The following is a 27,956-nucleotide window of genomic DNA, read 5'->3' on the forward strand; positions in this document are numbered from 1 at the left end:
CAGCATTGCAGGGGAGTAAGCCGTGTGTGATATACTACAAGAGAGAGAGAGTGTGTGTGTTCGCACCAGAGGAGTCTTTAACACACACACACACACACACACACACACACACACACACACACACACACACACACACACACACACACACACATTGTTCTAAGCTTTGGGCTCCGGAGCGACTGCAGGACAGAAAGCAGCTTTGAGTGCCGAGGAGGGAAAGTGAAGAAGAAGAAGCTGATCAGAGTGATCCGTTGTGTTTCCACCACAGAGGAAGAAGATGTCGAACGCTCTGCTGAGGAGGAACTCCAGCAAACAGGGTCTGCAGAACCTGATGAGGTATGTCATCGATCCCCCCCTGGTTTCTGTTTGTTTCTGTTGGACACACACACACACACACACCCCCCGAAAGAGCAGCTCAGGTTAATATTTAAACGCCACACACACTTTGAAAACACACATTATCTCACACTGATTTTACATCTTACTTTAGACCTGCATCAGAGGAGAAATTGCTCAACTTCTGGAGGGAATTTTCTCCCAAAACCTGGAGAAAACAACAAAGGATTGCCCATCCCAGGATAATATCTCAGGTGTCTTGTTTTGAAATGTGCATTTGATTCCAAACTAGACTAAAGTCATCCTTCTACCTGAACAGGTCTTCAGTTATTGCTCAATGACAGCTGAAAACCCCTTTAAAATATCAGGATGTGGAACTTTTTAAGGGATAAAATAGTGTTTTAAACTCTTATAAAACGTCGTTGTTGTTGTTGTTGTTGTTGTTGTTGTTCTGCTCTCGTTTTGTTTCTGTTGTTCTGAAGTGAATTTTCTTCTAAAATCTGTGGAAATCCATCATTTCATATCTTTACTCGGCACAAAGACTGTTAAGGGAGAATAAAGTCAAACTCCACGACCAAGACTTTTGAAATCTCATCAAACAGCACATGGTGTCTCGTCAGTTTGACTTTATAGGGAATTTTTTGCACAAAAATACAGACTTGTTGACGTGCGTCGTGAAGCTTCGAGCCCTGACTTGAACAGGTCTTCAGATGATGTATCCTGATTCAGAATAACTCTTGTTTTTCAGCCTCATATGATTGCTGTAGATGTTGGGGGAAAGTCTTTCTGCTTTGTTAGTGTCTGCCACACAAACAAAGCAGCTCCGGTTAATAATTAAACGCCACACACACACACACACACACACACACACACACACTGAAAACACACTTTATCTCACACAAAAACACAGATTTTATAATCCTACGTTTTTTCTCAGTCGGAGGAGAAATCAGAAATCAAATCTGGAGAAAAAACAACAAAGCACTGTGTGTGTGTGTGTGTGTGTGTGTGTGTGTGTGTGTGTGTGTGTGTGTGTGTGTGTGTGTGTGTGTGTGTGTGTGTGTGTGTGTGTGTGTGTGTGTGTGTGTGTGTGTCTCAATGGGAACAATGGGATTATGGGGAGTGTTTTGGGTCACGCAGGGTTTTGGGGGGATTTGGGATTTGAAGAAGAAGAATCCAGCTCTTTTTTTCAGATGTATTTGAGGTTAAATGAGCTAAAACAAAACAGAGAGTCCAGAGGCCGTTTCTCTTACAGCGGGGAAGTGGTGTCGGTGACCTGTGGCAGAGGTCAAGGGTCACATGAGTCAGGCTATTGTTTTCTGGGTGGCGACGCGTCCTCTGGGGTTTCTCCATCCTGTGTCAGGTTCCAGTGGTTAGAAGCCCAGGAGATAAGAGGCCAGGCTGCTGCTGTTCATGGGGTTTACTGTCTTTGTGTCAGACATGCTTCTCCTCCTCAGTGGTTACAGGTTCAGATCTCTGGGCTCCTACTGGTTCTGATTTAACCAGTGTAGAAGTTGTGAAAGTCCTAACGTGCTTTTTCTTGTCATTTTGACGGGTTTTGTTTGTCACACTGTCAGCGGGGACAGTTATTGGGTTTATCTGATACATTAGTTTGGCAGTACTTCAGAGTTAAACATGAGGACATCTCAATTATTGAGGACACCTTTTCTTATATTTCCTCCAAAACGACGCAGTGATGAGACCTCAGATGTTACACGCTCATAGTCAGGGTTAGTGTGAATAGGACTCCTTTGAAAATGACTGAAAAACGTGTTTGAGCCGTAATAAACAAGGACATTTCACATTTCAATTTGATCTACTCCGACTTCTTTATTTGAAGCATTTTGAGAAGAAATTAGGACTTTTTTTGATCACCTGAATGATTCACTAGCAGTGTGTGTTATTTTAGTAAACGTCATTGCCGTACATTTTTGGTAGCTGTAAATTCCGTAACATGTCAATACAAACACTGTTAAACCTTACCAACGATGGTTCTTAACTATGATCTGAACCAAGAAGGTCGTAAAGGACTGCGTGGTGCAGTGCAGGTTTGGACACACAACCTTCTCAATGAGTTTGAGGGTGTGTTTATGTCTTTTTAATTATGGTTTTATTTGTTATCAGTTTATGTATTTTTATATCTTAGGGTGCCTTTTAAGATCTGGCTAGGGACAACAGATGGAAATTAGCATAGCAGCTAACTCTGGGTTATTTACAGCAATGTGTCTGTTAATCAATGAGCACTGCCCCTACCAACTAAAGTCTTCTTTCTGTTTGGCTGTTCTTAAGGGATTGGTTGATCATTCTTTCATGGTCAGAGTCCTGATAAAGATTTAGAGCACAAACTGTTATAATAACTCCTCTGATTGTTCCAGTAGTCCGCAGCAGCAGCATTGGACTTCCTGTTGATAACATAACAGCTGTCGTTCAATTTCGTACAGACCGTCATGTTCCCCAGAGGATATACTGTATATCAACATCTTTAATAATTACAAACAGCAGACCAAGCCCTTCAGATCTTGAAAGGATTTGTAGAACTTGAACTTTCCTTTAGTCTCAGATGGTGTTTTAGAAAAGTGGATCGGAAATATACCTTTTAGTTTCCGCTAAGACATTTGTTGGGTCTGTTTTGGATCAGGTTGTACTTCTGAGCCTCCTCAGATCTCATTTTGAAAAACAGGAGAGAGATAAGAGAGATGTTTTTCTTCTTGTCTTTAAATACTTATCTGACTTGTTTCCAAGACTCCAGTTCTTCAAATGATTTTCAAGCATGTGTGTTTCTGGCTATTCTCAGATCTCTCTTGTTTTGAAAAACTACCGTAAGAACGTCTCGATGGAGGTCTAGTCTTAACTTGATAAGTTGACGTATTATAGGGAATGCTCCATGTCATCAGATGCTTGACTAACGATGACAATTGCCAATTAATTTAATAACTTCAATTGGTGAGTAGTATGAACTTCACTTATTCCCAAGACGAGATCCAGTCAATGGCGATGAATCAGACGTTTGAATCAGACGTTTGACGAGCGTGAGAATCTGTGTAAAGATAAATACTAAACCAGAAAATCTTCCCCTCTCTCGAGCATGTCTGGTGATTTTCCAACTTTCCCAACATGCTTTCCCCAAACCTGATGTATGGCTGAGTCGTAAATCCTCGTGTCAGTGGCGGTGTTGTAATCGTGGCGCTCCGTGTAAAGCTCTGAGTCACAGCGAGAGCAGAAGGGTTTCTGGTGTGTTTGTGCAACAGATAACAGCTGGGATTCAGTTGACTCAGCAGATGGCGTCAGTCTGGAGCTGACATCACTCAGAGAACTCCAGCCAACAGATATACATCTCACGTCGACTGTTTGACATCCATCATCCGTTAGACAATGACTCATTTCCTTGCAGAGCTTCAAGGCTTTTCCTGTCACTTTTTTATTCATGAGTTAAAAATAACAGAACAAAACATGTCAACATATAGAGAGCTGCAGGAATGAGTCCTAACCATAAGAATAAGTCAACTTTAGCTTAGCGGTGGTGACGTGAAGTCATGTGACCGTGCTGCAGTTCCTTTATAGCCCAACGTTAGCCTCCTTTAGTTTAGCGGTGGTGACGTGAAGTCATGTGACCGTGCTGTAGTTCCTTTATAGCCCAACATTAGCCTCGTTTAGTTTAGCGGTGGTGAGGTGAAGTCATGTGACCGTGCTGTAGTTCCTTTATAGCCCAACATTAGCCTCGTTTAGTTTAGCGGTGGTGAGGTGAAGATAGATAGATAGATATGACTTTTATTGATCCCAATTTGGGAAATTCTTTTGTTCCAGCAGCATTAGAAACATAGAGACAATACAAAATATACACAATAAGAAATAGTAAAATATAAGGATAAACAAAAACAAAACATGATTTACAAATCTAAAGAAAAAGAACGGGCAGTAAGAATGATACATAGAATGATTAAACAGGATTAATAATAACTTAAATGAATGTGGATGTGAATGTCCAGTGAAGCTATGAAGCAGAGAGTTCTCTGCCAGCCAGAGGAGATTTATTAAAGAGTTATTGCCGTGGGCAGGAATGTTTTCCTGTGTCTGTCCTTGTTGCAGCGGAGCTGTATTAGCCTGTTAGAGAAGGAGCTCCGTTGACTGACCAGCTGCAGGTGGAGAGGATCATGTGACCGTGCTGTAGTTCCTTTATAGCCCAACGTTAGCCTCCTTTAGCTTAGCGGTGGTGAAGTGAAGTCATGTGACCGTGCTGTAGTTCCATTATAGCCCAACATTAGCCTCCTTTAGCTTAGCGGTGGTGACGTGAAGTCATGTGACCGTGCTGTAGTTCCTTTATAACCTAATGTTAGCTTTTCACTTCAAAAGTCCTAAAGTGGTTTTAATATGTGGAGATTATGCACCAAACACCACATCACCCAATACTGAGGTTTAACTGCTCTCTCAGATATGCCTCCTGGAAACAGGAAGCCCAACTCTGTTTACTTTCCCTCGTCCTTTAATGCAGATGACCTGCAGAGCGGTGGGGGTGGGGAGTTCAACCACCCCATCACTCACCAGCCAACTCCACCCCCCCAACCCCAAAAACATTCCTCAGCCTCTTATCTCCCCGTATCGTAAACAGCAAGGACTCCCCCATGTGTGGAGGGGATTGCGGGGGTCAGAGGTCAGCAGTGTGTTTTGAAGCAGGTTTGCCTCTTGGATGACATCAGACTCAGAGATAAGATTAAAAACAGACGAGCTGCCCGCAGCGCCACAGAATAATAACATGTTGATCAAACTGTAATCAGATACTCACGGTCACATGACTTCACGCCACCACCGCTAAGCTAAAGGTGGCTAATGTTGGGCTATAAAGGAACTACAGCACGGTCACATGACTTCACGTCTCCACCGCTAAGCTAAAGGAGGCTAATGTTGGGCTATAAAGGAACTACAGCACGGTCACATGACTTCACCTCACCACCGCTAAGCTAAAGGAGGCTAACGTTGGGCTATAAAGGAACTACAGCACGGTCACATGACTTCACGCCACCACCGCTAAGCTAAAGGTGGCTAATGTTGGGCTATAAAGGAACTACAGCACGGTCACATGACTTCACGTCTCCACCGCTAAGCTAAAGGAGGCTAATGTTGGGCTATAAAGGAACTACAGCACGGTCACATGACTTCACCTCACCACCGCTAAGCTAAAGGAGGCTAATGTTGGGCTATAAAGGAACTACAGCACGGTCACATGACTCCACGTCACCACCGCTAAGCTAAAGGAGGCTAATGTTGGGCTATAAAGGAACTACAGCACGGTCACATGACTCCACGTCACCACCGCTAAGCTAAAGGAGGCTAATGTTGGGCGTCAGAGTGTTCAGTCGTCTCATTTAGACACTTGTTAGCTCCTCCCGTTTTTAAATCCACCAGTGGGGTTTTTACTGACGTACTTTAAGCTGTGAAATAAAAATCTCTTCAGCTTCAACAGGTCTTATTTCAGCGGTAAAAGGCTGACTCATTTCTGGTTTTTTGACTCATTCTTCCATCTCTCTCTAGTAACCATTGAGGTGACAGAAGCTGTACTAGCAGTTTGACTCAGTAGGTTGACCTCCATCCTCCTAACTCATCCGCTGACTTTGTTTTCTGGGAAGTGTCTTATCTTTTTGTCGTTTGTTTTTGTAAGAGTGATTTGGTCCTGACTTGTCTCGACAGTGACTTCATCTCACAAACGTCCTCGTCTGTCCCCCGGCTGAAAGCAAGCCGTGCTATTACTCAACCGAGTCATCGCTGCACTGACAGCCTGAGTGCTGACAAAAGAGCTGCTAATACTTTTACCCTCCTGAAGGCGAATCCTCTCTCACTCTCGTTCCGGGAGACGTCTCCGGACAACAAAGTAAAATCCCGGACAAGTGCAGACAGATAGAGGGAAACAATATGAGGCGTGTGTTGCAGGTGCTGCTGCTTTTATGTGGTGTGTGTAAGTGTGTGTGTGTGTGTGTGTGTGTGTGTGTGTGTGTGTGTGGGGGGGGGGGGTGTGTGGGGGGGGGGGTGTGTGTGTGTGTGTTTCTGGTGGTTGCACAGAACTCAGATTTAATTATTCCGGTTTTTGTGGTCACAGAATCTGCTAGCAACCGGCTCTGTCTCCAAAACACTGAAAGACTGTTTAGTGACAAAGACAAAGTATTGATGTTTTGGGTTATCATTCATCATCCTTTTGCACGATAAGGTTAGAAATCTGAGTCCTGGTAGCCTAGCTTAACACAAAGTCTGAAAACGGGTTAACTGCTCGCCCAATTTGCTTTAGAAACAAAGGGAAACAACTAGCCTAGCTTAGCACAAAGACTGCAAACAGAGGTAAACTGTAGCTGAGCATCCCCAAATAGAGATGATAAAAACACATTTAAACAACTGTTGCCAGATTTTTTGTGAATAACATCAACAACAACATCAACAACAACAACAACACAAGCACCTTAATGTTGGTCAAATTGAAGCTCATTTTTAAATTAGGGTACTTATAAACGGCTGGATAGTTTTCCATGTCCACTGTCTCCGTCCTTTCCTTACTTCTTATTACTTTCCCATTTCATCAGCCCTTCTCAGGTCTCTTGGCTCAGGTTTGAACCTCGTGACCTCTGGGAGCTCAAGGGCACTCCGTCAGCCTTTAATCTGAGGCGTGCTGCGTCTTGCCTCTGGAGTCAGTTTACACAGAAACAACAAAACGCTGCAGGAGGAGAAAGTGTTTCCTACATGTTGTCTTAATTTGTAGCATTCACTAACACAGGCCAGACCTCAGAGATGATTCTGGAAGAGAAACAGAAAGATTTAGTGTTGATAAAAAGCAGGAGGAGAAGCAGGGAGTAGATCCGCCGGTAATCCCTCGGTACTTTAAACTCCCTCTGTTGAGCATTAAGTGTGAATCAGATGTTTGAGATTCCCACAGGCTGATTACAGAAAGATGACGTGGTGAGAGATTTGCTCAAACAGCTTTTAAACCCCCAAACAAACCTGCATCGCTCAGCAACTTATTTATAAATCTAGAGAATCTCATACATTTTTGTCTAAAAGTTTCCCCCAAAAACATGTTGCTGTTTAAAGTATTAAGCCACAAAGTCTTGACAAAGTAAGTTAGTCAAATGTTTTCCTTTATATGGAAGTCAGCTGACTTTTATTTTGAAATTCAGCTGTCTCTGATTTTGGGACCAGAAACCTTTATTTTGAAAGTCATCTGTTTTTGGCACGTTAACCAAAAGCTTTTATTTTGAAATGTAGTTGTCAGTGATATGTGATGGGAAGCTTTTATTTTGAAAGTCAGTTGTCTGTGACCATAGACTGTATATGTAGTCTGTGACACTATGACCGTAAGCTTTTATTTTGAAAGTCGGTTGTATCTCAGAAATTTGATCAGACGCTTTTATTTTGAAAGTCCTCTGTTTCTGACCTTGTGCCCTGTTGCCTCTCTGAATCTTCCAGCCTCCATCACACCGTTTCTGACCAACACACAGCTGTTCCCCGGCCTCTCACCTCCTCCCCCTCCATCATTTCCTCTCCATTTGTCCCTCCGTCCGCCTACAGGAGGGACAGAGAGACAAATGGAGGACAAGGAGGAAGTGATGATTGTAAAGGTTTAGAGGGTATTTTTCCAGAGGTCAAAAAAGCTTATGTATGTAGAGGGGCTGTCGGCTTGTTGCAGGTTAAAATATGTCTATTGGAAAAGTAAATACCATGTTTTCACAGATGTAAGATGCATGTTGCTTTAAGCCAGATTTACTAAGTTAAAGGCCACAATGTATGTTGGCTAAGAATCCAAGTTCTTGCATCTTGTTTCCTTCCATTATTCGTGCAAACTAAACAGGCATCTGCTTTTGTAAACCTCAAGATTGAAAGCATGCTCTTAAGGTGAGATGACTCAAATCCAAAAAGCTGTAAAGATCCAGACAAACCCCCTTTCATTACAGTCACAGCTCCTAAAGCAGATTGGTATTTGCCCTTCACTAAACAAAGAACACAAAGTGAAACGCAGAGGTTTATTTACGCGTGTGTGAGTGTGCCTGGTCTCCGTATAAATACAGATTACAAGTGTTTGTAATAAATACTGTGTGTGTTTGTCCTGCACATAAACACTCCTCAGATGTTCCCCCACCTCACACACACTCTGTTGTAAAGAGGAGTCAGTGTGCCGTGAGATTCTTGACAAATGTTTCTCCATTAGACTTTTATTGTCTCCAAACGACGAGAGAGGAAACACATCATCCGCAACAGAGGCACGTTAAAGAGGCCTTTCAAGCTGTGGTGCTCCCTCTCCTGTAGTGTGTTGTGTAGGTTTTAGTGCACGTTAATGGTCTGCAAAGGCTACAATCCCTGTGACACATACTAAAAGCAATGCATCCATTGGATTATTAGTATTATAACCTCGATAACAGAACGTTGATTCCCCTGCAGGCTGACGGCTCAGAGGAGCGTGGAGGACGCTGAGGAGCTGGAGAGGGAGCGGCGCCGCAGAGCGAGGGAATCCTACTGCTGGACGGACCGAGGCTCGATGCCCGGAGACACTTCACCGGAGGACGGGACGCCGGCAGAGGAGAGCATGTAAGAACGGAGAGTCTAATAACAAGAAACTTTGTTCATGCAATAGCGTTTAAAAGATTAAGTGATGCACACGTTTGAGCAGGGATTTCAGGCAAGAATTTTTTTAAAGTACCCTAAAACCATAAATAAAACCATGAAAAAATGTGCAATAAAAGACAAAGTAAAATAAAAAAAGTAAAATGTCCAAAATAATAATAATAATAATAATAATAATATATATAATAATAATAATAATAATAATAATAATAATAATAATAATATATAATAATAATAATGATAATAATAATAATATATAATAATAATAATAATAATAATAATAATAATAATAATATATAATAATAATAATAATAATAATATATATATATAATAATAATAATAATAATAATAATAATAATATATAATAATAATAATATATAATAATAATAATAATAATATATAATAATAATAATAATAATAATAATAATATATAATAATAATAATAATAATAATAATAATATAATAATATATTCAAAATATAAGAAGTAAGAATGTGCAATAAAAACTAAACTAAAATAAATGTAAGATGTTAATATAAATAGCATAAGTATTAAAAGTTGAAATATTAAATAAAAAACATAAAATCAAATCATTTATATAAACATAAGAAGGTAAGGTAAGAATGTGCCATAAAGACAAAATAAAATGAATTAAAAATGTTAATAGAAATATAAGAAGTCAAATTGTGTAAACTGAAAAAAAATAAAGCAAAATGTCCAATAAAAATAATAAAACGAAGTAATTAAGAAGTTAAAATAGAACGTGCCATTTGAAAAGCGTAGATACGACGGCGTCCATTTACTCATGTGAACGCAGGAAGTTATTAAGTGCTGAACATTTTTGCCCCGCCGCCTCGTGTCCGGCCACTTCCTGTACGAGCCGCTAACTGTCGCCGCGTGTTTTCCTACGGACGATAACTGTGAGTTTAAGAGGTTAGTTCCCAGATGTGAAGCTTTAAAGCTCGTCTGCGTTCATAAAGCAAACGTTTCCATCGGAGAAAACACACAGCTGCTCTCTCATTACACACCGCCCAGGAATGTTTACTACAGAGAGTCTCCGGGGGAAACCACCGCCGTGTTTCAGACGGCCTTTTATTTAATTACACCTCCGTCACATCTCAGCCCAGCCTGTCATTTAAAGTCTCTCTGTGGTGGTGATGTCAGGCTGTGCTCAAACCCAGAGAGGTCGAGGGCTGGTTCAGAGTTTCAACCCACAACGTCTATTCAACTCCAATTCAGGTGTATATCAGTAGAGTCTCTACTTTAAAGAGTCCTCTCCTGCTGATGTTCAGGTGTATATCAGTATGTAGAGTCTCTACTTTAAAGAGTCCTCTCCTGCTGATGTTCAGGTGTATATCAGTATGTAGTGTCTCTACTTTAAAGAGTCCTCTCCTGCTGATGTTCAGGTGTATATCAGTATGTAGTGTCTCTACTTCAAAGAGTCCTCTCCTGCTGATGTTCAGGTGTATATCAGTATGTAGTGTCTCTACTTTAAAGAGTCCTCTCCTGCTGATGTTCAGGTGTATATCAGTATGTAGAGTTTCTACTTTAAAGAGTCCTCTCCTGCTGATGTTCAGGTGTATATCAGTATGTAGTGTCTCTACTTTAAAGAGTCCTCTCCTGCTGATGTTCAGGTGTATATCAGTATGTAGTGTCTCTACTTTAAAGAGTCCTCTCCTGCTGATGTTCAGGTGTATATCAGTAGAGTCTCTACTTTAAAGAGTCCTCTCCTGCTGATGTTCAGGTGTATATTAGTAGAGTCTCTACTTTAAAGAGTCCTCTCCTGCTGATGTTCAGGTGTATATCAGTATGTAGAGTCTCTGCTTTAAAGAGTCCTCTCCTGCTGATGTTCAGGTGTATATCAGTAGAGTCTCTACTTTAAAGAGTCCTCTCCTGCTGATGTTCAGGTGTATATTAGTAGAGTCTCTACTTTAAAGAGTCCTCTCCTGCTGATGTTCAGGTGTATATCAGTATGTAGAGTCTCTACTTTAAAGAGTCCTCTCCTGCTGATGTTCAGGTGTATATCAGTATGTAGTGTCTCTACTTTAAAGAGTCCTCTCCTGCTGATGTTCAGGTGTATATCAGTATGTAGTGTCTCTACTTTAAAGAGTCCTCTCCTGCTGATGTTCAGGTGTATATCAGTATGTAGCGTCTCTACTTTAAAGAGTCCTCTCCTGCTGATGTTCAGGTGTATATCAGTATGTAGAGTCTCTACTTTAAAGAGTCCTCTCCTGCTGATGTTCAGGTGTATATCAGTATGTAGCGTCTCTACTTTAAAGAGTCCTCTCCTGCTGATGTTCAGGTGAACGAGAAACACAGGGATTTTAGCCTCTACAGACCATTTACATGCACTAAAACCCATAGAACACACTGCAGGAGAGGAAACTCCACAAATAGAACAATAGGGCCTCTTTAAGATGCCCATATTGTTGATATTTGAATCCCAAAATCAGTTTTATTTAAATCCTTTAAAAGCACACTTTAATAAACTCTTTTGATGTGCATCCCCCCCCCCCCCCCCCCGCTCTGTTGATCGTCGGTGTCTTTAGTTGTGTTTGTGTTCCTCCTCTATGATGTTTTATTGAATCTCAAACATGCTGTAAAAAAGGCTCTTCACAAATAAAGTGAAGTTAAAGACAGAGTGAGTCAGAAGGCGTGCAGCTGAGAATCTGAGACGAGCAAACAGAGATGTGGAGGAGTGTGTGTGTGTCCGCACCTGCCCCCCCACTCCGCTCCTGTCAGTGTGTGCAGGTGTCCTCTCAGGAACACACTGCAACTCGTTAAGGCTGATTAGCCGCTGAGAGACTCCCATCATGCAATGGGGCCTCTGCCGGGCGTCTTAATCATCTTGGGAATGCCAAGTGAATTCCTTTCTGCTCCTGGGAACACAACACACACTTTCATTACTTCAACTCAGCCAGGAGTGTGTGTGTGTGTGTGTGTGTGTGTGTGTGTGTGTGTGTGTGTGTGTGTGTGTGTGTGTGTGTGTGTGTGTGTGTGTGTGTGTGTGTGTGTATGTGTATGTGTATGTGTGTGTGTGTGTGTGTGTGTGTGTGTGTTCAAACACTTTGATATAAAACAAAAGCAGGTGCAGAAACTTGTCAGAAGCATCGTTAGTGTTCTGTAGGTTTGAGTGCATGTAAACGGTCTGCAAAGGCTCAAATCCCTGTGTTCCCTGTAGGGGAGGGGCTCAGTGTAATACTGCCTGACACTTGCTGCTCCTCATCAGTCCGCTTCTGTCTTTGATTCCTCCTGACGTCTCCTGCAGGTACGACGGCGCCCTGAAGCCGAGCAGCTCTCCGTCTCTTGAGGAGGACGAAGGCTTCAGCGATTGGACGCAGCGAAGAGAGAGGAGGAGGCAGCAACGCCTGCAGGAGCTCAGCAAGGGAGGCGAGGAAGAGGAGGAGGAAGAGGAGAACAGGAAGAACAAATCTGCAGCCGTGAAGGCCGTCCAGACCTCCGTCACCTCCTCCAGCCGACTCCAGAGACAGGAGCACCAAGACGACGGAGAAGAAGACAGGGTGGAGATGGAGAGGAGGAAGCAGCAACAAGAGGAGGAGGTGAATCAAGTTGAGAGGATGAGGAGGAAGAAAGAGGAGGAAGAGGATAAGAGGAGGGGGGAGGAGGTGATGACCAAGAGGAAGGAGGAGGTCCATCGGCCGAAAGAGGTGTGTTTTAAACTATTGAAGACTTGTCTGAGTCGAGTCTCGAGCCATTTGAATAAAGGCTGGGCGCTTTAAAAAAGTACAATTTCAAAATAAAAGCCCAAGTGTAGCGAGCAGATCTAAGTGGGCTCTAACTCCAAGTGTCTCGGGTCTTTGAAAATAACCCGACATGTCCTTTCTGAAGGTTGTAATATGTTGAACTGTTCATGTTCAGGTGGAGAAAAGAAAGGAGGTGAAGATCTCCTACACATCCAAGGTGTTCCTGAACCAAGAGCCCAAACAGAGCAAAGCCAACGGAGACGCAACCAGAGAGGGGGAGACGACGTTCGGGAGCCAGAAGACAAAGAGATCCACCAGGTGAGTTTTATTAATGGCTGGGGTTAAAATCCCAACGGCTTTACTCTTTATAACCAGAACAGCGGAGAATTCAGAAAGACAGACAGTACTTTTTTTTCATTCAGCTTATTCAATCTAAATATATACAGACAAGTAGTTCATGGTCAGATATCTCACATTTATTGCCAAATACCTACAAACTTTATGGTAAACAAGTTAGACAGTTTTTATTCATTTTCTTTCTGAATGGAATCATTTACTCTTATTTCTCTCTTGTCTCATTGTTGATGTTTGTATTTTAATATAATATTTGATTCTTCTTTTTATTATTTGTTTTCTTCAGTCCTTTGTTTTTGTTTTGTTTTTTTGGCTTCTGTTGATTTTAAGGGTTTTTATCCAGCATGAAATGTGTTGTTTGTGACCAACTACGTATGAAAAGTGCTAAAAAAGGTTTGATTGATTCATTGATTAGTTTGTGTAATCGGGATGTGAAACATTCCGAAATATTCCTGACAATTTTCGACTTCACTGTTAGGGGCATCCACATATCTTTAGATTTTAAAGTATTTAAAACCTCCTTTGTGTTTGCAGCAGATCTGCCCCCCCGGAGGAGGCGGAGGCGATCTTGGAGACGGAGCGGCGTCTGGAGAAGATCCGGCTCGGCCTGCAGCAGAAGGGGAGCCAGGAGATGGAGCAGCTGAGGCTCCGGCAGCTAGAGGCCGAGCAGGAGCTGCAGGAGCTGAAGAAGAGGAGGGAGGAGAGGCGCAGAGTCCGGGAGGAAGAGGAGCGTCGCAGGGAGGAAGAGGAGCATCAGAGGCTGGCCAAAGAGGAGGTGAACACGACTCATTTAGAGTAGCGATAGAGAGGGGCACTTATGAAGTATTTTTGACGAAGACCCTGCAGGCAGCATCTCCATGGTTCCCTTCACAAAAAGCCAATAGGATTTCTCCATTGGATTTTGTTGTAGGGTGTAGGATCTTCCAGGAGAGCTGAAGCAAAATGTACGATCTACAAAAACAATGCTATCGTTTAACCGAAATAGTTGAAGGATGGTGCGTTATTTTTCCCTGGCAGCTACCAAATAGCTTCAAGTAAGCCGTTTGTTTTTCTAGTAATGTACATTTAAGGCAGTGGAAGAACCGGGGTGACTGTGAAAAACGCAGTGTGTTTCCATCGCAGCGTTGCCATCTTTTTTCCTATCGTAGCTAGCACTAGCTCCAACTGTAGCGAAAGGTAGCCGGATGACGTCATGCACTCATTTGCACATTGGGGAGGATGTTGCCCATTTTATTTTATTGAACGTTTTTAAAGTTTCACATGAAAAGGTTGCAGCGTTTAGCAGCTAATGAGACAAATACAAGATGGTGGAGACCAAACACGGAGCTAAAACAGGGAGATTAAGCACCTGCTTTCAGCTGGCCAAAAGAAATCAGGACTTCAGAGTTGGTGTTTATATGTGTATTTTTTGTGACCCCCCCCAGGAGGAGAGGAGGAGGATGAAGGACGACATTGAGAGGAGGAGGGTGGAGGCTGCAGAGAGGATGAAGAGCCTGAGTACCTCCAGCGTGGACGGAGACGAGACGTTCAGTCCCTTCAGCCCCAAGACCCCCACACACAAGGTAACTTCAACTCAGTTCCAATGACATCGAGGCACAAACATTTCCCACTGATTGCATAGAGACTCAAAGAGACGTACATCAGCTTCCCAGTTCAAACACTTTAAGGCCACCACGAATATTTCCTTCAACGTCCGACGCTCTTAAGGGCTTAATGCACGGTGTTAGCTTCATCAGTTAGCTTCCTTCTGTGGCTCCTCATTGTGCTCGTTGTCATGGTGTAAACTGGGAAGGTTTTCCGCTGAGCTGCTGACTTTAGATCTCAGCAACTATCTGGATTATTCTGCAGATCACTGACTGACTGTAGACGGATCCCAGTGACGTTTGAACTGTGTGTTGTCTTTACAGCTGATGGGTTCAGGCTCAGCGTGTAAGTTGATGTGTTTGTAAAGCATGCTGTGAACTCACTGATTGGTGTGTTTGTTTGGTGAACAGTGACCTCCCCACATGTGTCTGTTCCTGCTGTACACATAGTCAAACGTTCTTACCCTGTCTAAAAGTTCTGCACATTTTGGCACTTTGACGTCATGCAACTGTGTGCATGACTCTGCATGTGTGTGTTGCACCTTTCTTATTTCACGTATTGAACTTTCAAAGACAGAAAAACAGCTGACCCATACGGTATCAGTGGTTCAAACTAGAAATGTATAAAAGGGAGGATGTGTGTCTTAAAAAAAGTTTTCAACCCAACACACACGTCTTAAAATACAACTGAATTTGTTTAATCGAGATATATGTGTAAAGTAGTGTTCACCACTCAGTCTAAAGGAGAAGAAAGACACTGCCTGAAACACCTCCATTCGACTCCTTTGTTTACTTCCGGAACATAGTGACATCACTACGTAACCCTCGCGCTCCTTTCTGGCTCCAACACATCAGACGTGATAGGCTAAGGGGGCGGGACATCTCTAAGCGATTGCCCAATCACAACAGAGCCGGCTATCTAACCAGTCAGAGCAGACTGGGCTCAAATGATTAATAGTTTAGAGGTTTTTTTGCATGTTGCTTCAAAGAAAAGCTAAATTAGATGTACATTTGGAACAGGAAATTCAGTGTGAAATTCAGAGTGAATTCGGAGCTGTTGGTGGGACACAGAAAAAGCCTCAACAGGATCTGAAAACAGGATGTATGTGAAACACCTGAGAGCAAGCGAAGAAGCAAGTCAGACTCTGAAGACTCAAACAGTTTGATGAAGGCCAGCAGACTCTGTTGTTGTTGGCGGTCCAAACTGTAATTAACTCATCCTAAATCAAGGCGACTGCATTGAGACTTCCTGCAGGAAATCTGACCTCAGACTTCTTCTTCTCCTTCCAGATCACAGAGAGGACCGAGTCTCTGAACCGCTCCCTGAAGAAGAGGTGAGTTTCCTCATCAGTGAAGGTGACCCTGGTTTACACTCCTGCACTCTGCTCTGTTTTCTCTGAAGGTGGTGGAGCTGTGGAGGCTCCAGACTGTCTGCAGGAGGAGGTTCATCTCTCTGTGGAGGCTTTTATTTTGAAATTATGCATCAGCAGCAGAAACAGAGCTGCTCCTTTGACTCCTTGGTGCAAAAACGCTGCACAAAACACGTTTCCTCTTCCTGTAATGTTTCCACGTGAAGACGCCTATCATGCTCTCTGTGGCGTTCCCCCTCCTGTAGTGTGTTCTATAGGTTTTAGTGCATGTAAACTGTCTGCAGAGGCTAAAATCCCTGTGTTTCTCTCCCACACACACTTCACACTTTGGCTTCTGATTTTGTATTTCAGTAACAGCTTCAAGAAGACGCAGCCGCTCTGTCTGCTGCCCAAGATCGACGACAAGAGGGAGCAGTACGCCCACGCTGTGGAGGTCAGACAACACACACACACACACACACACACACACACACACACACACACACACACACACACACACACACACACACACACACACACACACACCTGACATATTGACAAAGTGTTTTAATACTGTTTATGTTTTAAATAAGCAGACCAGACATGAAGACGTTGAGCTTGTTTGATCTGGGGTAAAGGTCAGTCTCTATGCTAAGCTAACTAGCTGCTTGTTAGCCTCAGGACTATTTAGCCACACATCTGGTTTAAAGAGCGTCCGTCAGACCGCTCCTCTGGTGTTTTCTGCACATGAACTCTGGTGACTCTCTTTGTTTCCCACCAGCTGAAGTTAAAGAGCAGCTCTGACCCTTTCTGTGCCCAGGTCACTGATCCCTGCAGCACCTGGGCGACGACAGCAGCGCTCTGTTTTTATTTCTGACAGATATACGACGGGAACACCCCGCGTTACAACCGCTTTATTTTTACCTTTCCGCTCCCTGTTATTTATTCTACTCCTCACCTCAGGCTGAGATAACAGCCCGGTGAACAACCTGCAGGTTAACTGTGGAGAACAGGTTGGACAAAAAGTCATATCTGGTTCGTACATTGTGCAAGTACGGAAGTCCAAGGATGCCAATAATAACACTAATGTTTCTTTCTGTGTTCACATTGTGTATAGAGAGCACACCCTTGTATAACTGCAGTTTAATTTAAATTTCCTAATCGATAATACTAATTGAAATAGTCTTCTTTACCATCCACCAAAAAATACAAACTTTAAAGACATTATCTTCGAATAAGTAAAAGAAAAACTTGGATTGAAAATGTTTATTTTGGTCAGAATGAAAGAAATTGATCAGTGGAATGCATCATTAATGTATGATAAGGCCACCGTATTTACCCCCAGTCAATGTTTTCACCCAAAAAGGGGGCGGGTCCATGACAGAGAGGGGAAAGCACCCGGATGGCTTACGATGTTGTCACGGTTTCACTAACCAGCCGCCTGTGTTGTTGTTGTGCAGAACTCACAGGAGGCGCGGGCAGTGAAGGCATCACTGAGCGACCTGCCCGGCTCACCTGAGGTCGTCTCCTCCAAGAAAAACCTGTTTGAGGCCGGAGAGGCCTGGAGCCAGAGTCCCAGCAGGGGGGCCAGCTGCAAGGTGAGGAAACCCCTCTGAAGGTGTGAGTTTTATACTTGTAGGTCAGATTCTATTGAAGCCCTGTCCTGAGTCCTTTTGAATTCTCCTACCCACCAGGTGAAGGAATGGTGGTTAGGGAAAGCTTTTGGACAATTCTACCGCAACCCTAGAGACACAGTCACTTCCTGCTGCAACATGAAGCTTTCCATAAAACCCCAAAGAGAAAGTTACTCAAAGTGGGTCGCATCATAAATGTATGGCACTTGTGACAGAGTGATTTGAAATGGCAGGAAATCACACAAAAACCCAACATGATTTCACTAGATGGTTTTTCATAGAATCTGAATAAAGACTGAAATTCAACCCTGATTTCTCACGGGAAAAAATAGGGTTACAGATATTGGATTTTTGGTTAGAAAAACATGAATGCTTTTAATGAATACTTCAGTGGTGCCTCTTGTGGCGGAAATAAGTATTACAACCACAAACAAGACAAAAGTTCAAGCTAATCTCAAAAACATTTCACCGTCTTTTTATTCTTAAATACTTGAAGAATCAGACTTAAAGAACTGACTGGCAGGAAACCTGAGAAAACGGCCATTTATTTGAGCTAATTTCAGTCAGTTTTGATGTTTAAATAAAAACATCCGACTACAAAATTCACTAACTAATTCTAATAAATGAAAATGTTGATTGAACAAAGCTAACTAACAAATCAATTAATCAATTAATTTCATTTGGTGTGAATCAGGACGCTGAGGGGCTGAAGGTGGGCGTGGCCAACCGGATCACTCAGTGGGTGAAGGGTCCGACTGACGGCAGCAAACCATCGCTTAAACCCGCAGTAAGTCAGAAACACAACTTTATTAAGAGTTACTAAGTCATTATGTTGTGATAATAAGTCAGTAATTAGAGGTATTTAGTCATTATCTTCAAACATTAAGCCCTTTTTTAAAGCCATTTTATAAACCAAATCATTACCCCATTCAATCATTGATGAATGATGTCAGTATTTTTGGGATCCCGGTTTTTTAAGTCATTATTTTGAGTAACTTTCGACATACTTTGTATTAACTGCTTATTTTACATTGCATTTAGCTGGTTTTAGGAGAGTATGTCATTATTTACTGAGAAACTGACTTTATTTTAGGAGAGTATGGCATTATGTTGACATATCAGGTCATTACTTGCAGTATTCTTGTTGTTTGTTTAACTGGCAGATTTGGGCTTCGGTAGTTGCCTATTGATCACAGGAGACATTCACTGAAGAATAAGCAGTTGTACTTTTGATGCTTGTACTTGTACTTCAGTTGGATTTTGAAGGCAGTATTTTAAAATGTTTGTACTTCAGTAAAATTCTGATCTTCCCCCACTGACTGACTGACCGTGGTGTGTTCAGGAGCAGCCATACGGTCTGTTAATGAGAGGTTTCCCTCTTGTGGAGAAACAGGATATAACCTCTGAGAGTGTCATCATGGTTTTATCAATTATTAATGATCAATTATTAATCAGGACGTGAGGCCCGGAGATGTGATGCAGAAAAAGAACATGTGGGAGATTATCGGAGACTCGACAGGGCGACAAGGGCAAAGTGCTAAGGTGAACACACACACACACACACACACACACAGACACACACTCACACACACACAGACACAGACACAGACACACACACACACACACACACACACACACACACACACACACACACACACACACACACACACACACACACACACACACACACACACACACTTTTTTTGTATGTGATTTAAATTCAAAAACTTCCGAATTTGTTTCATTTTTTTATCCAAATGTTAATAAGAAATGTTGAAATATTTTCGACGCTTAACACGAGTTCAATGCAAGTCATCCCAAAACTGTATCTGTGTTTGTAGTATGTGAAACGCTGTGGGCTGCATGTCTGTATGAAATAGAGTCTAAAAAAAGAGGTCACACATTAAGGAGATCCTGAATGTTGAATTTAGTCAGTTTTGGCACTCAATGAGATGATTTCTGGAAACTTAAAATGTGTTCCCAGGGCTCAGCAGCTGCTAAAAAGTACAAATTTGTCGTCACTGGTCACGGGAAATACGAGAAGATCCCCGTGGACGACGATGGAGCAGAGTTCACTAACGGGGAGAACGGTGAGATATAAACGATTGTTTCCCAACATCTGAAAACGTTCGATATGGAAATCCTTTCAATACTCGGTGGGGCTCAGTGGGTGAAGCTCACTATACAGAAGTAAAAACAAGTCCTTATTTGAAGCCTTTTCTTTCGTTCCGGTCCTGCTGATAAGATTTAAAAATAGTGCTGATTCTTCATTTTATAATTATGTATATTTTATTATTTAGTATGTTTTATATTTATAAATTATTAATCAATCAAAGAATCCATCCATATATTTTTTATAAAACAAAATATAATATAATATTAAATTAAATATCAAAATTATTGAATATAATTAAAGTATAAAATAAATACATCATTTTAATTTTATGTATTTTAGAAATGTTTCTGTTTTTATTAGATGATATTTAATTATTTCCAAATTCATTCTTTTCTATTTCCATGTATTTCTGGTTTTAGTTATTCTCCTATAGCAATTAAATTAAATTAAATTAAATTACATTTGTATTATTTCATTTATTTATTTATTATAATGACAGCTTTTTATTTTAGTTATTTCATTTCATTTTATTCAGCATTGTTTAGTCCCCTGTGGTTTTATGAACCAGTCTTTATTTAATCCATTTCTTTATTTGAGGACAAAAGTCTACTGAATTTATTTTCCACCATTTTATTCATTTTAAATGAATTGTTGTTATTTAATTGACTTTTATCCTCAGCAACTTTCTGCTAACATACTCACAATGCAACGGGATGCATTTTACAGATGTGAATTTGTGCAACTCTACATGCAAAATGACCATTTTTAAAACCTCTATTTATTTTGAGTCAGACAGCGTGTCAAGACCAACAAATATCTTGTTTTCTGTCTCTGAAAATGCAGATTTTCAAAGAGTTATTCACTACAAGTGAATGAGAGGAACAAAGGAGAAGCTCTGATTTTACTGAAAACATAAACGCTTTAATCGGATGTGACGTCTGAATTAAGACAATTGTTTCCACAAACACAAAACATCGAGACAACCAGTCACACAAATGAAACACGAAGCACTTGTCAAGTATAAAGTTCAAAGCCGACTCTTCTACAACACGAACGCCATTCGTTTTAACAGAGACTTCTGCACCTGTACATTGAACATGTATCATCACTTCTCTCCCTTAACATATTTCACCTCGGCACGTATATATTATATATATCATATTAGCTTAAGTTGCGGCGAATCCCCTCGCTGTTCTGTTAAAGTCTTTTGGTTCCTCTTCTTTGCCCTTCCGCCCAATCAGACCCATCTCAAAAACTGTCGAGATTTTCGTCGTCGGCCTCGACGCCGCCTCCTTCAGCCTTTTAGCGTCAAACTTTGGACTGAACAGCAGCACGGGCAGCCGGTGGGCGAATGACGGTACCTCCTTCTGGTCGTCTGTGTCCTCTTGCCGCTTCTCGTCCTCGCTTTTGTTCAGCTCGATCTGGTGCATGATGTTCTCCTTAGTGCTAAACATTTGGAAGAGGACGGCGTTCCACATTTTGGCTGCTACGGGAGCGTCTTCGGTTTCGTTCTCGTCTTGAGTTTTGGGCTTGTCCACGGCCTTCTCTTCGGCCTTTTTCACCTCGCTCTGGTCCGTCCCAGCGGCCTCCTTCTTGGGGCCTATCTCTGGAAATGTGGGCTCCTCCTGCTCCACCACCATGTGCTTCTTGAGTCTGGACCAACCGCTCAGTTTGGATTTCAATCCCTTTGGCTTTTGCATGACTTTAAGAAGGGCCTCAGCAGGGAGGGATTCAAGGCCTTCCTTTTGCTCCGGCGCAGATTTGACTGCAGCTGGTTCTTCTTTCTTATCTTTTCCTTTGTCTTCACTTCCTGTTGCGGTGCTGGGCTTTTGGCCTTCATCTTTAGTCTTGGTTTCAGCTACAGGCTCTTTCTTATCTGATACAACAGCTTTTGTCTCAGGAACAGGTTTCTGGACTTTATCTTTTCCTAAAAGTTTCCTTACTGCCTTCAGAGGATCCTGGTCCTCACCTTTGGGCACAGGTTTGGCTTCAGGAGGTTTTGTCTTTGGTTTGGCGACTTCTTGAACTGGTTTCTGAAACGTTTTCGCCTGTGTCGCTGGGGGTTTAGCCTTTGGTGCTTCTTGAATCACCGTTTTTTCTTGTTTCACTGCAACCTGACTGGATATCGTAGTTGTCTCTTGTACTAACGTTGTTACAGAGGTGTCAGACGCCTGTGAAACAATAATAATGGGGATTGAAGGGGTGATTGCAACCTTCACGTCCCTCACCTGAGGTTTTTCTACATCTTTGGGAGTTTCTTTAGCTTTAGACACCTCTGACATAGCTTGAGCCTTCACAGGTGGTTCTTGAACAGGTGCTTTGCATCCAGCTTGTTCCTCTTTTGTAGATTTAACCTCCTCTTCAGTTTGTGCCTTGGACCCGGAGATACCAAAAGCTGGAGAGTAGGTTTTGATTCCGCCGTGAGCAGCATATTCAGCCGGTGTCAATCCACGGTAGCCAGACTTTGATTTTTGAGCAGCTTTGGTCGGGGTTTTAGGCCTCTGAAAGCCTACAGGTGATACCCCAGAAGTTGATGTCCCATACATTGGTGTCCTTGGTCTTTTAAAACCAGGCGATGTGGTCATAAGTCGGGATGCCTCGTATGTCGGAGTCTTAGGCCTCTGGTTGCTGTAAGAAGTCACCGCTGGTGTTTTTGGCTCAGTTGTTGGAGCTTTAGGTCTTTGAGGGTCAGCTGGAGCTACTTCTGTTGACAGTTCAGGCTCTGATTTTGACTTACTAATGCTCTGTTGGATTGGTTTTACCGCAGGAGGGATGTCCAAATGAATGTCCCCGTTGGGTATCGTTTCAGCAGGCTTAGGCTCATTGACCTTCTCACTTGGGGAAGCAGACATACCGTTCATAGCAGAAACTGTTTTGGGCGTTCGTGACCGCTCTGGCTCTACTGTAATTGGTGACACGGCGAACAAGAGAGGATTCGGTCTTGAGACTTCAAAGACCGGCGTAGGAGCCCGGCTCTTGTATGCCGGGGTTCGAGGCCGTCCTGTTGGTGTTTTAACTCTGATTTCAGAAGTTGGAGTCGCTCTTTTGATTTCAGAAGTTGGAGTCGCTCTTTTGATTTCAGAAGTTGGGGTTGCTCTTTTGATTTCAGAAGTTGGAGTCGCTCTTTTGATTTCAGAAGTTGGAGTCGCTCTTTTGATTTCAGAAGTTGGGGTTGCTCTTTTGATTTCAACTGTAGGTGTTATTATAGTATCCACCTCTGTTGTTGGTGTGGTGCCCCTTTTAGTTTCTGGAGTTGGTGTTTTCCTCTGGGGATCTGGGCCCAGTAAAGGAGGCAGAGCCGTCGGTGCTGTCCCTCTTCTGCCCTCAGATGCTTGAGTCAAATCTTGCCTGGTTTCTGCTGGTGCTTTACTTTGAGGTGCTGTGCTGCCAATGGCAGTCAAAGCAGCTGTGTCATACACCGGTGGGGTTCTGGATGACTCATAGTAGGATGTGCTCGCCGTATACATCCTAATCTGGGGAACCTCAAACATCGGTTTGGGCGATCTTGAAGGCTCGGTTGCTTTGAATGTTGGACGTGGACTCTTGCATTTGGCCAGCGGGGTCAACACAGTGAGAGGACGAATAAAAGCTTGACCCCCCATTGCTTGATAAGGAGTGGGACCTGGACTCTTTGCTTGTGGCGTCCCTCCACTTGCAGGAGGTCTTAGACCGGCATTAGTGTCAGCAAATGTGCTAAAAGCCGGCTTTCGTACTTCAGCAACTGGTGCTGTGGCCTCAGGTATAAAGGAGGCTGGCAGACATATTTTCGGCACCGCAGGCTCGGCGACTTGCCACGTAACTGTTGAGACTTCAGAAACGTGGGTCGCTGTAGAATATGAAGAAACTGTGGAAATGTTCTGCGGGGTGGAGTACAATGGGGGCGCCACCGTCTGAGGGGAGAACCTCGCCGGTCTGCCGTACGCTGCTCGCTGTGGGTAAGGGGACGCCACATGTCGATACAGCGGTCTGACGGTGAACCGCGGAGGCTCATGGACGCTGAAGAGGCTGTACGGAGTCTCTGGAGTCTTAGGAGGCGTGGAGTGGTCGCTGTGCTCGAGGTCGGGACTCGCTTCGTTCACAGGGGAAAGGTTGGAGCGGAAAAGCGTGGCGGGCTGCAATGCCTGAGCGGAGGCCTTTTTCTTAGCGGTTCTCTTGAGGAGTTTCTGTAGCCTGGCGTTGTCCTTTCCGGGCTTGGGAAGCAGGGGCGGCGGGTACTGCTGGGACAGCAGGCCCGGATTGGTGATAGCCCCGTAAGCGACAGCCATGAGCGCTTTGGCACCCTGCGGAGAAACAAACAGAGATATTGTCAGAAAAGAGAGCTTCATACCACGTCAAGAACAAAGTCATTGGATCGGGTGCAACAGAGACTTAAACTTCAGGAGTTGATTTTGATTTAGATTAAGGCCCCGTAGTAATGGATTATTAAACTTAAAATCTTTACCAGTGACCGAACACAGAAGGAGAAACTAAAGAAAACCAACCAATAAAATGACGACGTCTTAAATCCTGCTTCCTCTTCTCCTCCAATCAAATCCAACATTAAGCTCAACGTCCATTTAAAAAAGGCCACAACGCTGAGTTAATGAAAGCCTTTAGGTGCTATTTTGATAAACATGTACCTTCTAAAATGACTTACGGTAACTAAACTGAAATTTGGATAATATTTAATATTTTGTTTCTGTGTCTTCTGCAGATTTATATCGGGACGATTACTGAGGAGGTTTCCGGTCTCCAGGTGGTTTTCACCTCGATCCAAAAAAGACGTCTGCTGGCTGTAAAGACATCATGCATGACCAGATTTCATATATCATTCATTTCCAATAAGTCGCTTTCTCTGACTCAAAAGTCCAAAATAATTAATCCTCAAATCTCCATTTTTTTATTCCCTCTTGGTTTTGTATTTCCCGACATTCAGTTTTTATTGTGTATATATCTGACTGAGCCTCAATGTTTCTGTGCTCCTCTCCACTGCAGTGTTCAGCTGAACCCTTCCTAATGTCTGGTTGTCCTTGTGTGATGGTGTGTAGGAACACTTTTTGCATGTTTCCCGTGGTTCTTTTATCTGCGCTGCACTTACACATTGGCTAAAGAACAATCTGAAAACTGCTGCTGGAGACATACTTTGTCAAAAACTGGAAAAGCAGAGTTAATAGTGATTATAAACATGCAGCCAAAACAGATCATTTGATTTGGTGTCTTTTTAATGTCAACATCCTTAACCCCCCCTACATCTCATCTCATTTCCTGTTGGTGTTTTTATGGAGCTTCTCTCTGTTCTACTGCAGACATCTTCCATCTTTAATTTGCATATTCTGAGGTGACTGATTGTTTGTAACCACTTTTCTTAAATAAATTAAAATATTTTCTAATTTTGCTTCGCCCTCACGCCTTTGATTTATTTACATTACATAAATCAAACTTCTAAACCCTAATCATATCATTATATATCTAAACGTTTACTTTGTCTATGTTGTCCTTAAAGAACCCTCAAAAGCTGCGTGAAAGTCCATGAAATCACTTTTGGAGATTCATGGTCCCCAGATGATGATTTCTGAATTTAGTTTTTACCCCCAACTAGCGCTTCAACACATTGTATGTGATAGGCTAAGGGGCGGGACCTCTCTAAGCAGTTATCCAATCACATCTATGTTTACAAGGCACTCCAAAAAACGGTTATAAAACTGAGAATATCCTCCATTTATAAAAACATCCAAATGAATGTTGTTTTTAAATGTACGGAAGAGGATTAGGACCAAATCTGTGTTTTGTTTTTACATTAATTTATCTTATTTTCTTAGTTAAATAATAAAAATAATTGAAATAATTTGACTTTTTTCTCAGAAATTTCCCCCAAAATTCGCTTTTCTAAAATATGTTTCCCATGTGGTCCTCATCCTCTACGGTATATATGTTTCCATTGATGTTTTATAGAAAGAACAAATGTTCTGTGCATGCCAAGGGGCGTGTAATCCTCCAACAAAGGTTAAAACAAACATCGGTCATTTGGGTTTCAGGAGGTTTCGTGCAGGTTAAAAACACGTGTCCTAAAATCAACACAGATGCTCTCATCATGTTTGTGGGGCTGCTGTTTATAAAAGAGATCAGCTCTGCAGCTGGAGAACAGCAGGAGAACCATCTGGACTCTTCCTGGATGATGTTACCGCCTCACAGCTGATCCTGGGAGCTCTTCACCCCCAGCCCTAAATTTAGTTTGGAGGCCGGCCAATCACCTGCCTCGCTTTTTTAAGACTCCAGCCTTTTTTTTACAAGCTGCATCACCTTCCCTGAAAAAAAACAATAAATCAGGGCGCTGTGATGCAGATCGGATGGAGCTGCTCCATGTAAAAGGAGCACTGTGTAGAGTAGACTGATGGGGGTCCTATTACAGCTTCCACTGCAGTCTGTGTATACCTATCAGCTGATCAGCATCCGGCGGGTCAAGATCTATGGTAATGAGTCGAGGGTTCTTTAAGAGCAACAACACTACAGGTTTAATCATGACCCACACCTATAATTAATACAATAATGAAGGTTTATGGCCTAAAATTGGGTGAAATAGTAAAATAAAAGCTAATTTGTGACGTTAGAATTACGCAACTCAATTCGGCTTTTCCCTATAAAAGATCATTTAAAGATTTAACTGAAGAAACACCGTACCGATGATTCAGCTTTTCTTACAGCCTTAAATAGTGGCGCTAACTAATGGTGTCATGAGCTAAAATCAAAGTGGTGCATCCTCTGGGGAGCTGGGATATGATGAGAAAGTTCACAGCAAAGTGCCCGTTTATTTTTTCCTGTTTTCAGTGTTTTACTGTTGATGGTGTGAAAGTAAATCTGAGGTGGTCAACAAATGTTTCCCATGTAAATACACCGATATAGATCTGTGTATATATATCTGCTGAAGGGGGAAAGTGAATGCAGACCTTGTGACCTCATGACATCACAGCCCGACGACATTCGATAGGGCGTCAGAAATACGTTGTCACTGAGAATAACCAATCACACGCGAGGACAGGAATTTAAAATAAAGACATTTAGTGGAACAGTTTCATACGTTTCTAATCCCTAAGAGGTTAAAAATAACTTGTCTCACATAGCATCCGTGCAATTAAAATGAGGGATACGTTTCTGATAGAAGCTGACCAGCAGCTCAAAAACAACTGTTTCATATCCTCGGTTTATTATGAGTGTCACCTCAGGGAAATGTGGGCCTGAGCTGGTAGTGTTTTCAAGCTGCCACCCCCCCACCCCCCCACTCTCTCCTTATTCCCACCTCCCTCGCCTGCCTGCACACGAGAGCCTGCTCCTCCTTTTAAGGCTGTGGGTAGGCTCGGTATTTGGAGCGCCTTCAGGATGCAGGTTCAAAAGAGGAAAGGGTAATAATAGCCGTGTAATAAAACACCAAGCCGGTCCACAATGCCCTCCTTAAGTAAGTGAATCCACCCCAAAAAGAAGTCATTAGTTACGAGGCTTCACACACACACACACACACACACACACACACACACACACACACACACACACACACACACACACACACACACACACACACACACACACACACACACACACACACACACACTGGTAGTTTAAAGGGAAACAGAAGGAACATACCAGGTAAAGACTTCGTGCTGGTGATCAAAGCGCTCCAGGCAGGTTCCCCTTGACAGAAGAGAACATTGATTCAATATCACACCTAACTTTATTAGCCATAATCACACATCAGGACCCACTCAAAGCTACCATTTGCTCATCGTCCAGTCATGCCTTGTTGCAGATAAAGAGCAGAGTGTGTTGTAGAAACAGTGTGAGGCTAACACCTAGCTCAGCCCTGCTGGTGCAAGAAACCCCAAGCTCTCCAAACACACGTCAGATCTCTGGCTGCAGATGTCGGGGGGGGTCTTGCGTTCGACGGCAGCCGCCACCCCGACATCGCTAACAGCTTCCCCACACTCTATCTGGAGAACAAAAGGTGTAATTTTGGCGTGTTTACCTGTGCGACTGCTGCTCGGGGGGCGGCCGGCCGGCTGCTGCCTGCTTGTCCCAGCCTGGAGTGTCAGAGCGGCAGGTTCATGTTGAGCCCAACTCGACCCCCCTTCCTACAAATGGAAGGAACAGACGCCATGGCAGTCCAAAAATAAAACCCTGTGAGCCGCTCAGAGTGACAGCAGAGCGAGGCGAGAGGTAGCACGGGCAGGCCACGGGACCTTAGGTTTCACCTCCTCAGGGCTCTAAATGTGGGGTCCGTGGGCCATCCAGGGGTCTGCTCAAGGATGTGCTAGCTAC

At 42.9% G+C, this 27,956-nt stretch overlaps 2 protein-coding genes across 4 annotated transcripts; one reads left to right on the forward strand and one right to left on the reverse strand.

Moving 5' to 3' along the window:
• Positions 1-25,044, forward strand: lsp1a (lymphocyte specific protein 1 a). 3 transcript variants are annotated; one of them, XM_063902916.1, is made up of 13 exons: positions 1-336; positions 8,749-8,895; positions 12,199-12,598; positions 12,810-12,952; positions 13,526-13,763; positions 14,413-14,550; positions 15,862-15,905; positions 16,293-16,374; positions 17,381-17,518; positions 18,249-18,341; positions 19,010-19,096; positions 19,539-19,644; positions 24,364-25,044. In XM_063902916.1, the coding sequence occupies exons 1-13, from the start codon at positions 278-280 to the stop codon at positions 24,384-24,386; spliced, it is 1,698 nt and encodes a 565-aa protein (XP_063758986.1). In that variant the 5' UTR covers positions 1-277; the 3' UTR covers positions 24,387-25,044. The 3 variants fall into 3 exon arrangements, with proteins under 3 accessions (XP_063758986.1, XP_063758994.1, XP_063758977.1); XM_063902924.1 differs by having other exon boundaries at positions 3-336; positions 12,199-12,490; positions 13,523-13,763; XM_063902907.1 differs by having other exon boundaries at positions 4-336; positions 13,523-13,763.
• On the reverse strand, positions 20,567-27,790 carry prr33 (proline rich 33). The gene is made up of 3 exons (XM_063902896.1): positions 27,664-27,790; positions 27,285-27,332; positions 20,567-23,950 (listed from the first exon to the last, which is right to left on the reverse strand). Exon 3 carries the CDS (start codon positions 23,933-23,935, stop codon positions 20,837-20,839), a length of 3,099 nt encoding a protein of 1,032 aa, XP_063758966.1. The 5' UTR covers positions 23,936-23,950; positions 27,285-27,332; positions 27,664-27,790; the 3' UTR covers positions 20,567-20,836.
• Positions 27,791-27,956: the final 166 nt, after the last annotated feature.

This window comes from Eleginops maclovinus, chromosome 2 (assembly GCF_036324505.1).
Source record: "Eleginops maclovinus isolate JMC-PN-2008 ecotype Puerto Natales chromosome 2, JC_Emac_rtc_rv5, whole genome shotgun sequence".
NCBI lineage: Eukaryota > Metazoa > Chordata > Actinopteri > Perciformes > Eleginopidae > Eleginops > Eleginops maclovinus.